Source organism: Sceloporus undulatus, chromosome 6, assembly GCF_019175285.1.
Source record: "Sceloporus undulatus isolate JIND9_A2432 ecotype Alabama chromosome 6, SceUnd_v1.1, whole genome shotgun sequence".
Lineage (NCBI taxonomy): Eukaryota > Metazoa > Chordata > Lepidosauria > Squamata > Phrynosomatidae > Sceloporus > Sceloporus undulatus.
Window position 1 is genome coordinate 5,035,318 of NC_056527.1, and position 19,524 is coordinate 5,054,841.

The 19,524-nt window shown below is 43.7% G+C and overlaps 1 protein-coding gene across 8 annotated transcripts in view; it reads left to right on the top strand.

The window, feature by feature from the left end:
* Positions 1-2,029: 2,029 nt before the first annotated feature.
* The window catches only part of OBSCN (obscurin, cytoskeletal calmodulin and titin-interacting RhoGEF), a 236,693-nt gene continuing 219,198 nt past the window's right edge, over positions 2,030-19,524 (top strand). For all 8 annotated transcript variants that reach the window (XM_042477238.1, XM_042477239.1, XM_042477242.1 and 5 more), the window contains exons 1-2: positions 2,030-2,227; positions 9,772-10,918. In XM_042477238.1, coding sequence (XP_042333172.1) covers positions 9,781-10,918 — 1,138 coding nt within the window. In that variant the 5' untranslated portion in view covers positions 2,030-2,227; positions 9,772-9,780. The remainder of the gene's footprint in view (positions 2,228-9,771; positions 10,919-19,524) is intronic.

Here is a 19,524-nt window from a genome sequence, read left to right on the forward strand (position 1 = left end):
AATAATAATAATAATAATAATAATAATAATAATAATAATAATAATAATAATAATAATAATATTTATACTCCGCCTTTCCATAAATATGATCAAGGCGGCTTACAAAAGATTAAAACATCACAGTACAAAGTTAAAAACATCACTACAAGGGAACAGGAATCAATACAATTACATATATCAGGGGCAGGAGATGCGAAGGTCAAATTACAATAGTCCGAGGTCATAAACAAAGGGGAAGATCATGAGGGTCTTTATGAGACCATATCTTGATGCAGGATTTTGGCTATCTATTCAGTGGTTTCATTCACCTGATTTGCATAAACTGGTTGTTCAATGGTCTCTGGCAGATGTGCAAAGGAGGTTGCAACAATAGCAGAGAGAGGGAGCTCAGAGCCTGCAAGGTGCATCGCTCCTGTATGGGGGCTTGGCATTGGTTCCTTTATGTGAACCCATGGCATGTTGAGTCCTAGCTGCGGCAAGGAACCTAAACTGGGGAGTGGAGGAAATTAAAATTAAGTTCTGGCCCTCGTATAAAGCTCCAGTCAAATGAAATGGGCAGACCTTCAAGGAGAGGACACTGTGAAGTGTGAAATTACAGAGGATGTTGCCTGGCTTCAAGCCCTCTTTTCACAAAAGTTAAGGCATACTGTGTTCATGGCAGCTGAGAACACGGATGCCAACCTGAACAACAAGTTCCATTTTCACAGAACTCCTCCATTTGGGTTGCAAGCAAAGCTTTTCTTTTCTTCCTCTTTCCTTCACACGTTGTCACTGATGCTGGAGAGGAAAATAAAACCAGAAATCGTGGTCTGTGCTCTTTTAGAAGTGGGAAAGTATGAGCCCTATGTTCAGTGGCACGTCTAGGGTTGGCGTCACCCGGTGCGGTAACACATGGAATTATCCCCCATTGACCTTCTTTCATACCACACCATACAGAATCCTAAGTAATGTTTACTCTAATAATAGTTACTCATAAATTGTAATTCCCATATATATCACTGAATGTGATGCTAACAGCTGTGACATAAAACAAACAGCAAAATTAAAATTGCACTCATCCCTCCGCATTTGCGGCTTTGAATTTTGTGGATTTAATTATTCACGGATTTATTAATATGTTCTCTCTAGGACTATCTAGGTTCTCCAGCTCAGTTATGTGGTCACACTGAAAGACCTAGAGATTCCTAGAAAGAACACTCCACAGGGCATTTGTATCTCCTCCAACACAACTCTATGGTCAATGTCTGGCAGATTTTGACCACAGATTGGCACTGGAGGACCTGGATATTCCTAGAGAGGTGTCCTCTCAGGTAAAAACATACATGTTTTTGTTATTTGTTGTTCTTCCACATCACAGTGAATGTGGAGGGACAAGTGTATATCTTTAAATTACAATATCATACACACAGCTTAAATGTATTGATGTGTACATAGTTTTTCCATTCTGAAATAGACAAAAATCTAATGTGCAATGTCAAAATGATGCAGTTTGACACCACCACAACTTCTATACTATGAGATTTATAGTTTGTTGTGGCACAGAAAAGGCTAAATATCCCAGCGAACTACGTCCCTGAATTGCATAGATTGGAGCCATGGCACTTAATGCCGTGCCAAATGGCTTTATTTCTGCAGTGCAGATGAGACCAAAGAGAAGGAACCTCACAGATATTGGCCAACGGCTTCTAACATTCCCCTTGCATTCCCTAACTTGACACCTGTCACTGGGATCAATGTAGTTCAGAAGCCCCTGCTGTGGTGGGTACATCCTCACCCATGCTCTCAAGAGAGGCCTTTTGGGTCTGTCCTGGTGGTGGGCTTCCTAAAAAACTATGCCCTTTTGCCTCTCCATTGCATGAAATGTAATCTCTCTGTTAAATGACACCCAGGCTATTTTGGACATGGGAGGCAGGGAGAGCAAGAAGGAGGCACGTCAGCAACCCAACTGGACTGGCGGAAAGCAGCCAAAGGGAGGAGCTGGCCAGAGGCTAAACCCTGAGCACTGGAGCCATTGCATTGGGACTAAGGGATCACCTTTAGCAAGTCCCCAGCCTCACTGGGGTTTCTGTTTTATTTCTCACTGGGGGGAGGGGGGACCATAATTCGGCTGGTCTCCCCATGCCCCCTTCACTAACATACCTCCCTTTGCATCGGCTCAACAAGGATCTGCTTTCTGTCATTCCAATGAAAGTGGCCTGTTTCCTCCAGGTTTAAGAAAAGATTCCAGGTAAGATTACAGATGTCAAGTTTGAACCTGGGGGATTTCTGGAAATTGGATGTATCTTGGGCTCAAAGTGTTCTCATGTATCTATGGTTGGTTGTAATCCGGAAATGAAGACTAGAGTTGAAGGTCAGGAACAGAGACACATCTCTTTAGGACTTTACAAGTTTATTAGAACCTGTGGTTTCAGCTGTGAGACCATGAGAATCTGTGGTTTCAGATGTGGCATGGAAGGAAACAGAGGAATTTGCAAGGAACTTGAGCCGAGGGTGTTTAAAGTTTGGATTTGGGATCTGTTTTGTTGACCATGTGTTCTGAGAGAGACAAGGTTCTTTTTGTATGTGAGAGCTGGAGTTTGCATAAGGTGCTTTTTGTATTCCTCTCCCATTCTGGTTTCATTCTAGGTGCGAAGCAGCATTGCACAGGGTTAATTCTCTGACCTCATCGCTCTTCTTCTGCATTAATCCTAGCCGAAACAGCCTGCTCCTCATTCTTCCTACTCTCAGGGTCTCAGCTTGCATTTCTGCAGATGGGCTCTGAAAAAAGATGGAGAATGACAGCTGAGTCTATTTTAAGCACAGTATCTCAGTGGCATGGAGTGGCTGCAATGGCAGTGATGTCCCCTTTTTGCATTCTGTACAGAATGCAGATCGATATAGAAGACTGGCATCTTTGCGGGAGGAGGAAAGAGACGTGGCGGTTCTCATCTGTTGCCTCTGTTTCTGTTCTGTAAATACTCAGGGATTTAAAAAACCCTGCAAACCTTAGTCATACTGTCTTGGACATAAGCCCCATTGAAGCCACCAAGTTCATAGCATCATAGACTCATAAATTTGGAAGAGACCCCAACAAGCAACCGGTCTAACCCCATTCTGCCATACAAAAGACCCCATCAAAACACTCCGAACAGATGGCCATCCAGTCTCTGCTTAAAAAACCCCAAAGAAGGAGACTCTACCACTTTCTGAGGCAGCGCCTTCCATGGTTGAACAGTTCCTCCCATCAGGATTTCTCCCTAAAGTTTAGGTGGCACCTCTTCTCATGTGGCTTGAATCCAATGCTCCAAGTCCTAGTCTCTGGAGCACCAGAAAACAAGCTTGTTCCATCCTCTGTGTGACATCCCTTCTCATATTTCAACATGGCTATCATGTCAGCCCTTACCTTCTCCTTTCCAGGCTAAACAGTTCAATGAGCATAGGATAGACAAAGGACTGTACTGGAAACAAAACACATGATGTTCTTTATTAAAGAAAACAAGACCTCTTTTCTATTTTCAACATCTTGAAATAAAATGCAGCTTAAAATAAAATACAGCTTTAAAAAAAACACTACAATTTAATTTTTTAAAAGAAAGCAATTAAATAAATGATCTTATTGAAACCAGCCCTAATTGGAAAGAGTTTAAAAGTAGTTAAAACTCAATGATGAGAAGAAAATCTAAAAACCCCATATAAAAACCCTTCTAGAACAATCAGTTAACACCTGAAAGCCTTACTGCCAGCAAATGAAAAGTCTTTGCTTGCTGATGGAGTGAGACCAGAGAAAGGCCCAGCCTAGTTTCCTGTCTGATGGAGTTCCACAACCTCCTTCTAAACATGTTCTTAGAGTACTCTCTAACTGCGAGACATTGAGATGGGTTCCCTCTTCTCCCTCCAAAAATGGATCACTGGGCAGCCGGATTTACAACTGGTATCTCTCCAAACTGGAGAACCAGCATGGTGTTAGTGGTTGGAACTGTTGGACTCTGGAGGCCAGGGTTCAAATCCCGGCTCAGCCATATAAACCCACTGGGTGATCTTGGGTGAGTCACACGCTCTCAGCCTCAGAGGATGGCAATGGCCTACCAAGAAAACCCTGTGATAGGTTAACCTTAGGGTCGCCATAAGTCACAAGTAACTTGAAGGCACACAACAACAACAACAACAACAACCTCTCCAAAGCCCAGATAGGCCATCAGTTGTTGAATTTACAGGCTGGGAGAAGCAGAGATAAAAAGCTGGGTGAATTAAATGTTTTTTCCTAAGGAACAATAAAAGAAAACAATGAAATATACTGTATACAGAATAGTAGGTGAGACTTTCTGCTTTGGATCTAAATAAGAATATGGATACTGCTTAATTCATAAACATTTTGTTTTAAAAAAAAGTTGGACCCAAGCCCTTTGACCTAGATTTGGCCCCAAATCTCAGATATTGGTGAACGGACTGGAGGGGTAGAAGAGACAGGTGGGCACTCTTTACATGCTCAGAGATGCTATCATCCCCAAACAGTTTAACTGTTTGGAAAACATAATAATTCCAAATAATGTGCAAAATGGGAAAGAATGGCTCTGGAATGAATGGGTTAATCTTTGGGGCAGATGTTGTTGTTGTGTGCCTATAAGTTGCTTATGGCGACCCTAAGACCCTGGGTTTTTCTTAGCAAGGTTTGTTCAAAGATGGTTGGAGCTTGGTTGAGTCAGACCAGACCCATGGACTTATGTTAGCAATGACTAACATGTCCTGTTATCTTACAGGGGTCTTACTCTAAGCTATTCACTGGAAAAGGAGTTCAACAGTAAGACTGCACGGTTAGTCAGCAACTGCAGAGTAGAGCCATCGCTATCCTGAATTATATGTAGTTAACTCTCATTAGAATCCAATGTGAGGTTAATGTACCTTGGACATACAATGAGATGCAATGATGCATTGGAAAAGATGACCATGCTCAATAAAATGGGAGGCAGTAGGAAAAGAGAAAGATTGCATTCCAGTTAGATGGACTCAATTTAGGAAATTATAGCTCTGAGTTTGCAAGATCTCAGGAGAGCATTGCTGCCTGGGACTGGTGAATGTTTCTTATTCATAGGGTTGCCACCAGTAACCCTGTGGTGGGTTGGCACCGGTTGCTGCCAACTTGACAGCAAACAACAACAACAAAATTAGTTGAGAAAACTGAGGTTGTAAAGGATTTGTTTGCGAAATGTTGGGCAAAGTAAATTGAATGGGGACAGCAGTTGGCTCAAGTGAGAAGAAAAGCTACCTGCCTTTCATAAGGATTATTGGTAGTAGACAAGAGGTGCAGAAGTGGCACCTGTGATTGCTTATGAACAATCCTAACTTTGAGGTAATAGGATTCCCAGATCTCAGGTCAAAAGAGAGGACTGTCAGAGCAAGAAAAGTATATCAATATGTCTGCATTGTCCCCTGTTTGTTAGTCTTCTATTTGAATAGCATACTTCATGTTACTGCGGCTGATGCTTAGGGTAAGATGCTCCATGACATCAGCAGAGGCTGTCCTTTGTGACATTGCCAGGGAACGCCTTTTGTGACACCACACAGCATCATCATCCCTAGGCTCTAGATTTTTTGGCCTTAAAATCTCATGGCTTGGGATAGTTCTTGACCTGGCAGCCTTATGGACAGGATCAAAGTTTATTAGAGTCAAAAGCTTCATATTGATGGATGGATGCTACAGCACATGATGCTGGAAAAGATGCTTGCTGGTTAGTAGTATGCTGGGACTTTGTGTGCATGCTGTGTTTGTACATTTTTAAAGGATAAATGGCAAGGGATGACTAAGCTTTCCCCTCCCTGACTTTTCACCTCCATTGGGTCGACTTATGCAGTGGGCCCTTGGTATCCCCTAGGGTTTGGTTCTGGGGCCCCCACGTGGTACCAAAAATCCATCTGTGCTTAAGTCCCATTAAATACAATGGCATGGTAAATTGGTGTCCTGTATATAAAATGGCAATATCAAGGCTTGCTTATTGTAGTTCATATTTTGGCAGGAATATTTTCAAGCTGTGGATGGTTCAATAATCTGTGGATATGGCAGGCAGACTGTACATGAGTATATATGGCAATGTTCCCAAAATCTTTCATATATCGTGAGTCCACAGTCTGGCCCTTTTGAAAAGCACTACATGACCCTTGAAAAAGAGCTGGAGTTTTTGAAAAATGAAAGACACCTCCTGCTGTTGTTAGCAGCTAAGGGAGAACTGAAATATCAGCCCCTTTAAATAATAATAATAATAATAATAATAATAATAATAATAATAATAATAATAATAATAAATTTATTTGTACCCTGCCTCTCCAATGAGATTGAGGTGGTTTACAACAACATTAAAAACTTTAAAATACAAGAAAATACAATGCCCTATAAACCCACTCACCCACCATAACCAATAAATCACAGTAATAAACAATAACAATAAAACAATACAGTTAAGGTTATTAAAACAGACAAGACAGAATAGTCAGCGGGAGGTGACTGAGATGCTAATCCAGGAAGGGCTGTCGGAAGAGATCCGTTTTGACTGCCTTTTTAAAGCTGTCAAGATAAATAATACAGTGGGTCTCCTCCAGCAGCCCATTCCATAACTTGGGAGTGGTAAAGGACACCAACCCCAATACGGGGTTAACACGGACTATGGGTCAAACCCTGAAATCTATCTGGAAAGAGTATTATTTTTGGCCAAAGAGTTTCTTTGCCTTCCCAAACCGATCAGCCTTGCAGTCTGTCTCAGGAACAAACAAGAACAACTTCATTTGCATGAATCGAGGTGTTATAGACTCACATATTGACTGTCTGTCTCAAAGTTCTGTTTTCTGTTTTGGAAGCACTATACCATAAATCGTTGTGAAAAATACTTCCTATGGGCACCACATTGTATCCTGCATATGCCCACAGCTGACCACTCAATCTCAAGTAGGACTCACGTACTCCATGATACTAGAGTAGTAACTGTTTGTCCACAACAAATAGGACTTGGTTAGATAAGAAACTTTTGTTCATCAGGGAAGGCTAGCAACACGTTGAGCATCCTTTATCCGAAATGCTTGGGATCAGAAGTGTTTCGGATTTTGGAACAGTTGTATATTCATAATGAGACACCTTGAGAGTCAGTGTGGTGTAATGGTTTGAACATTGGACTACAGCTCAAGAAAGCAGGGCTTGAATGCCCACTTGGCCATGGAAACCCATTGGGTGGCCTTAGGCAAGTTACACTCTCTCAGCCTCAGAGGATGATAATAGCAACCCCACTCTGAATAAATTTGCCAAGAAAATCTCATGATAGGTTCACTTTAGGATTGCCATAAGCTGGAAATGACTTGAAGGCGCATAACCACAACAGCAATGAGATGTCTTGGAGATGAGATACAAATCTAAACATGAAAGTCATTTATGTTTTGTATAGAATGTGTACACATAGCTTGAAGGTTAATTTTATACAATATTTTAAAATAATTTTGTGCAGGAAACAAATTGGTGTGCACTGAACCACCAGAAAGCAAAAGTGTCACTATCCCAGCCGCCCATGCGGACAATTTTGGATTTTGGAATTCCAGATTAGGGATACTCAACCTGTACTATTCCTCTCCTCACTCCAACTAACCCTCATAGGCTGAGGTAAGGATACAGAAGGCCTCTTTAAATGTTTGTCGAATTGAAGATGTAAAATTTCCAGAACTTTTTAAATGTTATTTTTATTAGCTTTAAAAATTAACATCACAAAACCCAATCAAACCAATAGCAATTTACAAATAATTTTAAAATTCATTCTTCCTACCTTCGTTACATTGGTTCCAATTAATATTTTCTGACTTTCACTTACTGTCCTTTGTCTGATCCTCTACAAAGTTATAACACCGCTTCCTGCGTTTGCTTCCTATTCTGTTAAACATTTAATCATTAATCTTCAAAATCCTTTGTGCATTTATTTCCCCATTTCTGGTTCAAATCAATGGGTTCCGCTCCTCCTTAAAAATTTCCAGGGATCTTCCCTTGATCAAACAAGTGATCCATTTCAGCCAGGCTATACATCATAAGAAGCCAGTCTTATTGCAATGGTATTGTAGTCTCCTTCCACCTCTGAGCATATATACAGTCGGATTTTCTTTTCCAGATTTTAATCTATCATATATAGAAAATAAAATTTCTGGCTTGGTTTGAATTTGAAACTAGATTTAATTTAATTTATTTATTTGCTTTTTTAACACAAACACCTCATGTGGAAAAAAAACATTCCAACGTTATTTGGTCCACAGTGGGATCTAACTAAAGATCTGCTCCTGCCTGATTCATCATCTCAAAAGAAAACTGATATCATTGTCTCTGTACCAAATGTCATTTACTGATGTTATAAAACAACAACAGCTCACATAAAAAGTGATCCAATGCTCTGATTTGGGAAGGTTGGTCAGACATTTTGGGTGGATGCTCCACTGTCCCAATTTTGGTACTATGGTGGCTTATCTCTTGCAAGCAACTGTTCTTTAACTAAGGGTTGTTTTAGCTGATAGTCCTCAGGCCAAATATGGCTGCCCCTTGAATCGGTTTTGTTGGATGAGTCTTTGGCACAGGTCATAAGATACGCCTGCCTTGCAAGCTTTCATTTTGAAATATCCATTTACAGTGTAGCTTTAAAAAATTGCATTAATTAAAAATGGTTTTGGAATTGATTTAGCAAAAATAAGATAGAGAACACGTAATATGCTTAAGCTTAGCTGACGAGGAATGGATGAATACCTGGTAATACCAATCTTAATAAAATGACTATGAGCAGCTAGGTGTTAAATAGCATGTCGGTGTCTTCAAGGTAGTGATGTTTTGTATTGTTTTGAAATCCCTGTTTAAATTAATGATAAATTGGCTTGGTATATTTTGACATAACTCAGCAGAGTTGCTCTGTTGTGTGAATTCTGGAACCCCAAAATCCTACCAGGTCCCTCTTAGAAACATGGCTTGTTTGTGGACCCTGAACCAGCCAAAGAAGAATCTTACTCATAGCCAAAAGTTGACTATTGATCGGGGGGGGGGCACCCCAAGAGAAACATGGACACAGAACTTGTCATTTGCAAGAGGGACCCCTTTATTGATTCCAGCAAATTTTTGCAACCTCAGTTCAGCAAGAGCTCATGGTAATCAACAGTTCATGAGCAGATGTTTTTGATTGACAGTCATTATTGCCTGATATGGTTTGATTGACTGACAGTCAAACAGCCAGTATTTTGATCAGCAGAAAGAACAGAAGAACTAGCTAGAAGAGTTGCAGTTTACAACAATGAGGGTCTGTAGAACTAAACTCTGGGAAGGCAGCCAGAGGAGAAACATTTGCGACATTAGGGTACACTGCATGCCATCCCACTACAGCTGCCTTCTGCAAAACATGCTCTCTTTGTTTTAGCAATTTTGGGGGGAGGACTAAGATGAGAGCAATCGGGGAAGACAGCCTCACTATGGTTGACCAAACCCTTCCTGGGCCTGAATGTGGATCTTGTAAACTGAGTGTAAATAAGCCATGAGATCCAACCCTAGATTTGCTTTTTGGTAAATTCGGTTTCTAGGTTTGCTGTCCAGGGTTCTGATTTCTGGTCATTGATTATCATGGGAAGGAGCTATCTTAACTCTCCACTCTCCTTTTACCCTTCAGTATGTGTCTGGGAAGTTTGGCTCAGTTTGACCCATACCAGATATGGGCATACTTAAAGTATAAAAAAATTTACTGTTTCTCATGATCAGACTTTCCGACGGTGACTATTCTTTCTTTCTCCCCTACCTCTTAGGCCATCAAGATGGATTTCAGCTCTTACAGTGGAGTCCCAAGGTTCCTGACCAGGCCCAAGGCCTTTGTGGTGTCCATGGGGAAAGATGCCACCTTGAGCTGCCAGATTATGGGGAATCCTGTCCCATTGGTGAGCTGGGAGAAGGACAAGCTTCCTATCCAGACCGGGGGCAGATTTAAAATGGTGGAAGATGGAGATCTGTATCGTTTGACCATTTATGACTTGAACTTGGAGGACAGTGGCCAATACATCTGCAGGGCCAAGAACACCATTGGGGAAGCTTTTGCGGCTGTGAGTATCAAAGTCGGGGAGCAGACCACTGTGACAGAATCGGCACCGTACTTCATTCAGAAGCCTACTTCTATCAGAGTGATCATGGGAGACGATGCCATGTTCAAGTGCATTGTGCAAGGCAGCCCTCCTCTTTCAGTGAACTGGGAAAAGGATGGGAGGAACCTGGGAGGCAAGTCAGAGTCCAACCGCATCCGAATTGAATCCCAGGGTGAGAAAAATGCCCTCAAGATCCAAAACACTCGGTTGGTGGACAGTGGGACATACACGTGCCGTGCAGAGAACCCTCTTGGGGCCACCAGTGCCGCAGCTGCATTGGTGGTAGATACACCAGATTCGTACAGCCCAGGTGGTACCAGGCATGCCATAGACATGGGCAACAGCCAGACCTCCCCTTTGCTGTCCCACTTGCAAAAACGACGGGAAGAAATCCGAAAGACCGACTTTTCCAGCACGGACTCCGTGATCTCTTCAGCATACTCTTCTACAGAAGGACGGTCCAAATTTGGTCTGAATCTCTCACTGGATTATGAGAGGGCTGCCAGCTTGACCGCCAAAGGCCTCCGGGGTGATGGTGGCTCATATTATGGTGTGACCACGCGTACTTTCACTGTTACAGAAGGAAAACACGCCAAGATGAGCTGTTACGTGACAGGAGAGCCCAAGCCAGAGATAGTTTGGAAGAAGGATGGTGAGGTGATCCTGGAAGGCCGGAGGCATATCATCTATGAAGATGAACAGGAGAACTTTGTACTGAAGATCCTCTTCTGTAAGCAGGTGGACAATGGTCTCTACACTTGTACAGCTTCCAACTTGGCTGGGCAGACATACAGCTCTGTGCTGGTTACAGTCAAGGGTGAGTAGCTGTAATTTACAGTCACTGATCATAATCACAAATGGTCTGAATTAAAGATGTGTTTCATTTCCACAGGTGGTAAATTGGTGCTAAAAAGGGGTGGGCAACTGTGGGAGCCGGAGGGGACGTAGTAGCCCCCCAGGACATCTTAGATGGCCACACCATGACCACTGCTTAAGCTCACACACAAAAAAGCATTTTGCACCCAAATGCTTTTGAGGGGTATGGGGACCTTTTTGCCAGTTTTTGCTTCCCAGGATACTTTTGGCCCAGGAGAAGCATTTTTTTAGCATCAGATTTTTATAAAAAGGTCTTTCCTGGGTCTGGAATGGCCTCGAGGGACATGCCCCTATGTTCCCAGAGGGTATTTGAGGGCATTTTGGAGAGCAGTCCTGGGGACCTCATGTGTTCCACAGGCTGCCCATCACCCACCCCTCTGTGATAGTATGAATTGGATCTGATTTACTGCAAGATTTCAGGGTTGTAAAGAAGTTCTCCCCATGCCCAGTGCAAGCAATATTTTGTTTGCTATGTGGCCCATTCTGTGGTGGGTTGGCTGTTTGTTTCTGGATCATACAGGCCTGGATGGGTTGGAGTAAGAGCGGAGTTTGATTTGCTTAATGGATGGTCCTGCCTCCTGGTGCTGGAGAAGATGGATGTTTAGCCCTTTCCAATCCACGCAAGTCATTTTGTCAAGGAGCCCTGGTGATGCAATGATTAAATGTTGGCACTGATCCTAGAGGAGGGCTCCAAGGTCCACTCAGCCTTCCATCCTTTCATAGGTTGGTAAAATGAGAACCCTGCTTGTTGGGGGCAATTTGCTTACACACTGTAAACCGCTTAGGGAGTGCTAATTCACGGATAAGTGGGACAGAAATGTACTCGCTATTGCTATTGCTATTGTTGTTACCTGCCATCATGGTGACCCTGTGAATGAGACTTCTGGAAGACTTCCTGTTCTTAGCTGCTCTGCTCAGATTCTGCAGGTTCAGGCTCATGACTTCCATGACATCTGAGATTACTGCATGCCATTTATGCACTGGGAGGGATGCAGGACCTAAAACTCAGAAACAGATCCTAACATATTGCTCCAGTATGCAACTTTTATGCAACCTGGGCTTCCCCTGAAGCTTTTCATAGAAGGGATTTTCCTACTGCCTGGCAAAGGAGCAATGCGTTAGGATCTGTTTTTGAGTTTAAACCCCACGTCGCTCCCAGCGCAGAAATGGAGTGTGGTAATCTGGCCTGCTGCCTTGCTCTCTTTCTACTTCCTTCTACCTTTCCTAGCATTAATGTCTTTTCCAATGGGTCCTGCCTTCTCATGATGTGTCCAAAGTATGGCAGCCTCAGTTTGATCATCTCGGCTTCCAGGGAGATTTCTGGCTTGATCTCTTCAAGGACCCATCTGTTTGACTTTTGGGCTGTCCATGGTCTCCTCCGCACTCTTTTCTCCAGCACCACATCTCCAACGAGTGGATTTTCTTTCTGTCTGCTTTCTTCACTGTCCAGCTCTTACATTTGTCCACAGTGATGGGTTAACTCAGCGGTTCGGACTATACTAACTTTAGTATCCTGTATTATGTCTTTGCAATTTAATATCTTGCCTAGTTCTTTCATAGCTGTCCTTCCCATTCCTAGTCTTCAAGTCTGTTAGCAGCTTGTAAAAGCCATCATAAGGATGAAAGGGACTTCAAGCTTGGCCTGGTCCTCAATAGGAGGTTTTAGCACTGAAGTCATTTTGTTGCTCTTCTGAAAACAAATTAAAGTCTTCGGGTATTCAAGGTTCAAGGCAGCAGTCCTGCATCCACCACACGATCTGGTCATTAACAGTTGTGTTCTGTGTGTATGTGTGCACTCCTAAACAAACAGGAGGCTCTTAAACTCAGCCTGTCCATGTCCATCAGGTGTTCCTTGGACAGTGACAGAAGGCTGTGACGGCCTGACAGCTGTTTGGCCGCTTGTCTGCCACAAGCCAAAGGCCTCCCGTCTCCTTTCACAGCGACAGGTGCCCTCCAGCGCAAACACAACCTCAAAAGGCAGCGTTGCTGAAACCCCTCCTTCATGAGCACACTCAGTAGGAGGATCTTCTGGGCTGCAAAATGGTAGAGGAGGCCTCACATCTTGGATTGTCACCTTCCCAGTGTGCAATTCCTTCAGGGTCCCCTGACCAGGACAGTGTGTTCTGCCCTTCCAAGCACTTCTGTATCCATTAAGTTTTGCATAATTTGCACATAGAAAAGTCTGGGGCTGCAATATAATATTGCTGCATTGATGTTCCTTCTAAGGGTGCATCTGCTTTGTAGAAATAATGCAGATGTTGTTGATGTTGCTGATTTTATTTATATCCCGCCTTTCTCCAGGTATAGGGAATCAAGGCGGCTGACAAAGTCCAAAATAGTACAAGTTAAAAAGAGTACAAAGCATTAAAATATAGAGACAAAGTTAAAAAAAACCAATTAAATGATTTTTAAAAAGTTAAAAACATTAAAACACATTAACATTTAAAATATATTAAAAACGATCAAAGCGCTATACAAAACTTACAAAGCACTTACATAGTTTGACGCCACTTGAAGTGCTATAGCTCCATCCTATGGAATCCTGGGACTACAAATCCCTGGATTCTGTAGGATGGAGCTATGGCAGTTAACCACCTTGGCTCCAACTGCATTATTTCTACAATGCAGATGCATCCCTAGTCTAAAAAGGTTATTCCACAACATCATTCGCTCAGGTGGATCCAAAACACACTGCAGAAATAATCCAGTTTGAGACCACTTTAACTGCCTTGGCTCAATGCTAGGGAATTCTGGAAACTGTAGTTTTGTGAGACATTTAGCCTCCTCTGTCAGAGAGCTCTGGTACCACAATAAACTACAGTTAAAATAGTTTCAAACTGGATTATATCTGCAGTCTGTTTTGTATATGTGCTGCCGAAGTGAGCACAATCTGCAGTCTATTTTGGACCTTAGTCTCAAAGATGCTACAAGATCCCTTTGCACAGTGATATGGCAGACTAACAAGTCTCTGCATTCTACCTCCATATCATTGAGTCATGGCAATTTAAGTGGGGTCAAACTGCTTTATTTCTCCAGTATGGCTGTACCCCAAGAGTTTCTCTTTATGAGCGAATAAGAAATATCATATCCTGTCTTCCATTTAAAGATATATTTGAGCAGCTGTGAAAAGTTGCAGTCAAGGGTTGATGGGACTGGCATAACAAGTGTGGCTATTTTAGCAAAGAGGAGAATGTGATGCTCAAAAACAGTGGCCATGTAACTTGGTCTCATGTTGCCTTGCTCAGAAAAGTAGATGAGCTTGCAAATGGTGCAAAGATTATTCGAAGGTTTTCAGAAATAAAATTGGTTTCAAATGGAGGTTTTGATGATCCTTATTATACTAAAAATAAAGTCCCAAACAACTTTTTCTGAAAATGTGAAGGCAGTTAGAAAATGACATCACAGATGCATGTGATTTTACCTTTTTCCGTACCTCAGGCTGCATCTGCATTGCAGACTACCACAGCTAACTGCTATGGAATTCTGGGATTTGTAGTTTTGTGAGATAGTTCACGTTCTCTGTTGGAAAGCTCTGGTGCCACAACAAACTACAAATCCCAGAATTCCATAGCATTGAGCCATGACAGTTAAAACAATGCCAAACTGCATGAATTCTGCACTGTGGCAGAAGTCTTGATGATGATGGTTCTGGTTTTATCTCTACATAATACATAAAAGTATGGCAGCAGCCTCAGTTCCACCAATGCTTTGAATGCTTTAAAAAGCACCACTCAGCATTGAAAGCAATGCCTCCTTTTAACTTACTATCTCCACAGATATCATGCAATTCTCTGTCTTGCTTCAGATGCTCAAGTGAGTATTGCTATAATCCAAGGGAACAAACCAAGCCAGTCCACAGGGTCATATGCAGATGGACTGTAAGAGAAATATGGTCAAAGCAGTCCAGGGTCAAAGCACGAATGGAAGTCTGAACAGGGTCAGATGCCAATCACGGAGTCCTTTCACCAAAGAGAATAATTCAAGGAACAAGCCAGAGTTCTGGAAATGGGAGAGAAGAGAATGCCCAAGGGAGCTGTTGTTTTGCAGCAAAGAAATGGCCTTGGCTGTGCTAAATAACTGTGAGTTATAAATCAGAACAAACAATCGAGTTCTAGAACAAATCAATTCTAATCCTTGGAAGCCAAGATGACTAAATTGAGGCTGATGTACTTTGACCACATCATGAGAAGACATGACTCACTAGAAAAAACAATGATTCTGGGGAGAGTTGAAGCAGTGGCATCACTGGGGTGTGTGCAGGGGTGTGGACCGCACCGTGTGACACCCCAGAAGAGGAGTGACACCTGTTTGAATGCACCCCTGCCATTTTCCAGCATGCAGCAGTGAGGGAGTGTGCTCAGAGCATCCACTCCACTGTAGTGCACTATTCTACTTGTGAGTAGACCAGTGCATGGCAGTGAGGTGAAGGGGCATACCCCTTTGGCTCAGCCACGGAAGCCCTTCCCCTTGCACCGGGTGACACCCCAGGCAGTAATGCTACTGGTAGAGGTCAGTAGAAAGAGAGACAGACTCAGTTATGGAGACCATGGGCCTTAGCGTACAGGACCTACAGGATGGGGAACACCTGGCTTAATGAGACTCCACTGAAAGGGATCTAGGAGTCCTAGTAGATCACATGTTGAACATGAGTGAACAGTACACTGCGCCCTTTGTTTATGCGGGGGATCCATTCCGGACTCTCCCATGTAAAACAAATAACACGTATGCTAGAGCCCCATTTAAATGAATGGGGCTCATGCACGTGGCGGTGCAGCAGCGCAGGCGCGCACCCCAGACATCCCTATGGGATGCGCTGCCCCTTCCTCACTGTGCAGCTTTCAGTGTATGCTGAAAGCTACGTAAAGCACGCCCGCATGTGACGCGGGCACACTGTATGATGAAGCAGCTAAAAAGGCCAATGCAATTCTAATCTGCATTATCAGAAGTATAGTGTCTAGATCAAGGGAATTAATAGTGCCACTCTATTCTGCTTTGGTCAGGCCTCACCTTGAACAATGTGTCCAGTTCTGGGCACCACAATTCAAAGAAGTTTATTGCACGGGCCCTAAATGGGCCTGTTGCATTACAAAATGTGTGCGCTTATGGGCGCGCATGGGATGGGATGGGGCTAAGAACTGTATTTTACTGCATGAGGGAATGCCGCCGCCACTGCCGCTGGGCATTCCAATTGCGTCCTCCCTCCGTTCCAGAGGGCATGATTTCTGAGAACTTTTCTAAAGCGTTCTCAGAAATCGCGCCCTCAGGAATGGATAGACGACACGATTGGAACACCCGGCGGCAGTGGCGGCGTTCCGTCATGCAGTAAAATACCGTCCTTAGCCCCATATTGTTCTGTGCATGCTCATGTGCACACACATTTTGTAATACAACAGGCCCATTTTAGGGCCCGTGCGATAAACTTCAAAAAGGATGTTGAGAAGCTGGAATGTGTCCAGAGGAGAGCAACCAAAATGGTGAAGGGTCTGGAAACCATTCCTTTTGAGGAGAGACTTAGGTGGGTTACAGACCGCCCATTTGGGGCGACCTGCACCCGCCCCTTTCCCCGCTGTATCGGGGTCTCAGCTGCCAGACCGGCAGCCTCCGAGGCCCTGATCTGCCGCTTTGCAGACCATGGGGAAGCGGCAAAAGGCCGCTTCCCTGCGGCCTGGAAAGGGGTGTCCTTGGTGCTTCAAGCCCCAAGGACACCCGGCGACGCGGGGAGGAGGAGAAAGGGGCCGCTTGGCCCCTTTCTCCTCTGCATCACTGGGTGTAGCCATGTAACGGCTGCGCCCAGCGACATAAACCCCAGAAGGAGCTCCGTTTCAGAGCTCCTTCTTGCACCGCGGAAAGGGTGCTCTAGGCGCCCTTGCGAGGCGCAAAGACGTCACGTCCGCGCCGCCTCGTTTGGAGGTGGCGCGGTCATGACGTCGTAATGGCGGCTGCCGTGTGGAACGGCTGCCGCCATTTTGCACGGACTGGGTCCGTATTAGGGTTAGGGGCGTCAGGAAGTGACGCCTATTTCTAACCCTAATACGGACCCAGTCCGTATTTTCAGGCCCGTCTGTAACGGGCCTCAGGTTGCTGGGTATGTTTCAGCTTGGAGAAGAGATGGTAAAGAGCTGATATGGTAGCCCTATTTAAGTATTTTAAGAAGTGTCATATTGAGGGTAGAGCAAGCTTGTTTTCTGCAGCAAAAGAGAGTAGGGCCCGTAGCAATGGATTCGAAATAGAAGAAAAGAGATTCTGCCCCAACATTAGGAGGAACTTCCTGACAGTAAGGGCTGTTCGACAGTGGAACACACTCCCTTGCAAGATGATGGAGTCTCCTTTGGAGACTTTTAAACAAAGGCTAGATGGCCATCTGTTGGGTATGCTTTGATTTAGAGTTCCTGCATGGCAGGGGGGTTGGACTGATTGGCCCTTGAGGTCTCTTCCAACTCTATGATTCTATCACCTGAGCAGAGAGGTAGAAGATAGGGAATCTTGAAGATGCCTCGTTCACAGGGTCACCATGAGTAGAGGTCGACTTGAAGGCAGGTAACAGCAACACCATAAATCAGAATGGCCAGAGGCATCAGTAGGGGTGTGTGGAGGCTGTTGACTGCATTGGGTGACATCTCAGAGGAGAATGTCACCTAGTGAGCTTGTGGGAAGGGGCTGCCTTCTAAGTCTGGTGAGTCTCCTTTCTTTCTTATCTGACCAATAGCTCCACCAGACCTAGAAAAGGCTGTTGAAGAGAGAGGGAGGGGGTTATTTAAAATGATGTGCACTGGGTGCCAAATATATAAGATATGTCACTGAGAACATCTGGACTAGTCATCACAGTATCTACAGTTATAAAGTGGGCCAGAGTGGCATAGTGGTTAAAGTGTTGAACTACGACTCTAGAGACCAGCATTCAATTCCCAGCTTGACCATGAAATCCACTGGGTGACTTTGGATGACTCACATGCTCTCAGCATCAGACGAAAACAATGAAAACTTCCTCTGAACAAATCTTGCCAAGAAAACCTCATAATAGGGTCACTTTAAGGACACCATAAGTTGGAAATGACTTGAAGGCACACCACAACAACAACAACAACAGTTTTGAAACAACTGAGGTTAAACCCAAAATTCTGCAGCCTGGTGTGCACTTGCATTATCAGAGGCAACTTTCCTGATAGTTTGCAATCCAATGCATTTAATGCAGGCCAATGCATTTCCTGCTGTTTTGTTTCATAGAATCTCAGTCCAAAATGCTTTATGAAGCTAATTCTTCAGGGTCTACATACAATGACCAGGGCCCTTTTTTCCATGGCAGGACTGCCAGATTCTTATGGCTCTGAGGCAGGGTTGGCAACCTCTTCTGGTTCTGCCTGGAGCATGTTTGCTTGGCTCTTCTCTTCCCCTTCTTGTCTTGTCTGAAGAAGCCTACTCCAGACAGGACATGCCAGTCTCAGGCAAATTTGATATTACAGTATATCCCAAGAAGTAGTTCCACCACATGACTAAACAGTGTGCCCAAACTCAGCAACTCCTTGCAGTGCTTTAGGAAGAAACCTTCTGTGTGGATCCCTCTTGACAGCTGTCATCATCCTGAAACTGTTGACAGGGAGCATCACTTGGCTTTATAATCGCAGCCATGCAGAACATAATGCCATCTAGTTCTGTCTAGGAAGCTAACAAAGGAGGTGCTGTCATCGTTGTGCTCAGCTGGATTAAATGCTAGAGCCTGATGTGCCATTTTCCAAACTCTTATTTGTCCTTGAATCCACAAAGGACAACCAAAAGGAGCTACACAACTAGCTGAAGAGGATTTATATGGAAATGCAGGTACAAAGAATTCACAGATAAATCCCAGCAGTCTAGGGCAGAGATCTTTTGCCTGCCAGGAATTGCAAACACTCTGTCTACCAAGATCTGAACTAAAGATGGATTGCAAACGATCAGGAAAGTTGTCTCTGATAATGCAAGTGCACAGCAGGCTGCAGAGCTTTGGGTTTAACCCCAGTTGTTTCAGAACTGTTGTTGCTGTTGCTGTGTGCCTTCATGTATTTCAAACTTGTGGTGACCCTAAAGTGACACTATCATGGGGTTTTCTTGGCAAGATTTGTTCAGAGGAAGTTTTTCATTGCTTTCTCCTGAGTCTGAGAGCATGGCCAAGCAGGGAATTGAATACTGGTCTCCAGAGTCATAGTTCAACACTCTAACCACTATGCCACACTGGCCCTCTCCACAGCTGTAGATACTGTGAATCTGTAGGTCAATAGCATTGCTATGGGTCCTTGCCTGCATGGCTTCACAGTAAGCCAACATATTTGTGGACGATTTAAAACAACATTCTCGCCATTCCTGACCTCAGTTTCCTCTCCTTCACCTGAGATATATCAATTTTCATACTCTGGACCCAGAGAAAGGAGACTTTTGATATATTCTACAAAAATTCAAAAACTTCCACTTCACCACTAATCTGTTTCTGGTCCAACCCTGAGGGATTCTATGTATTGTAGTCCAAAATAATAATAATAATAATAATAATAATAATAATAATAATAATAATAATAA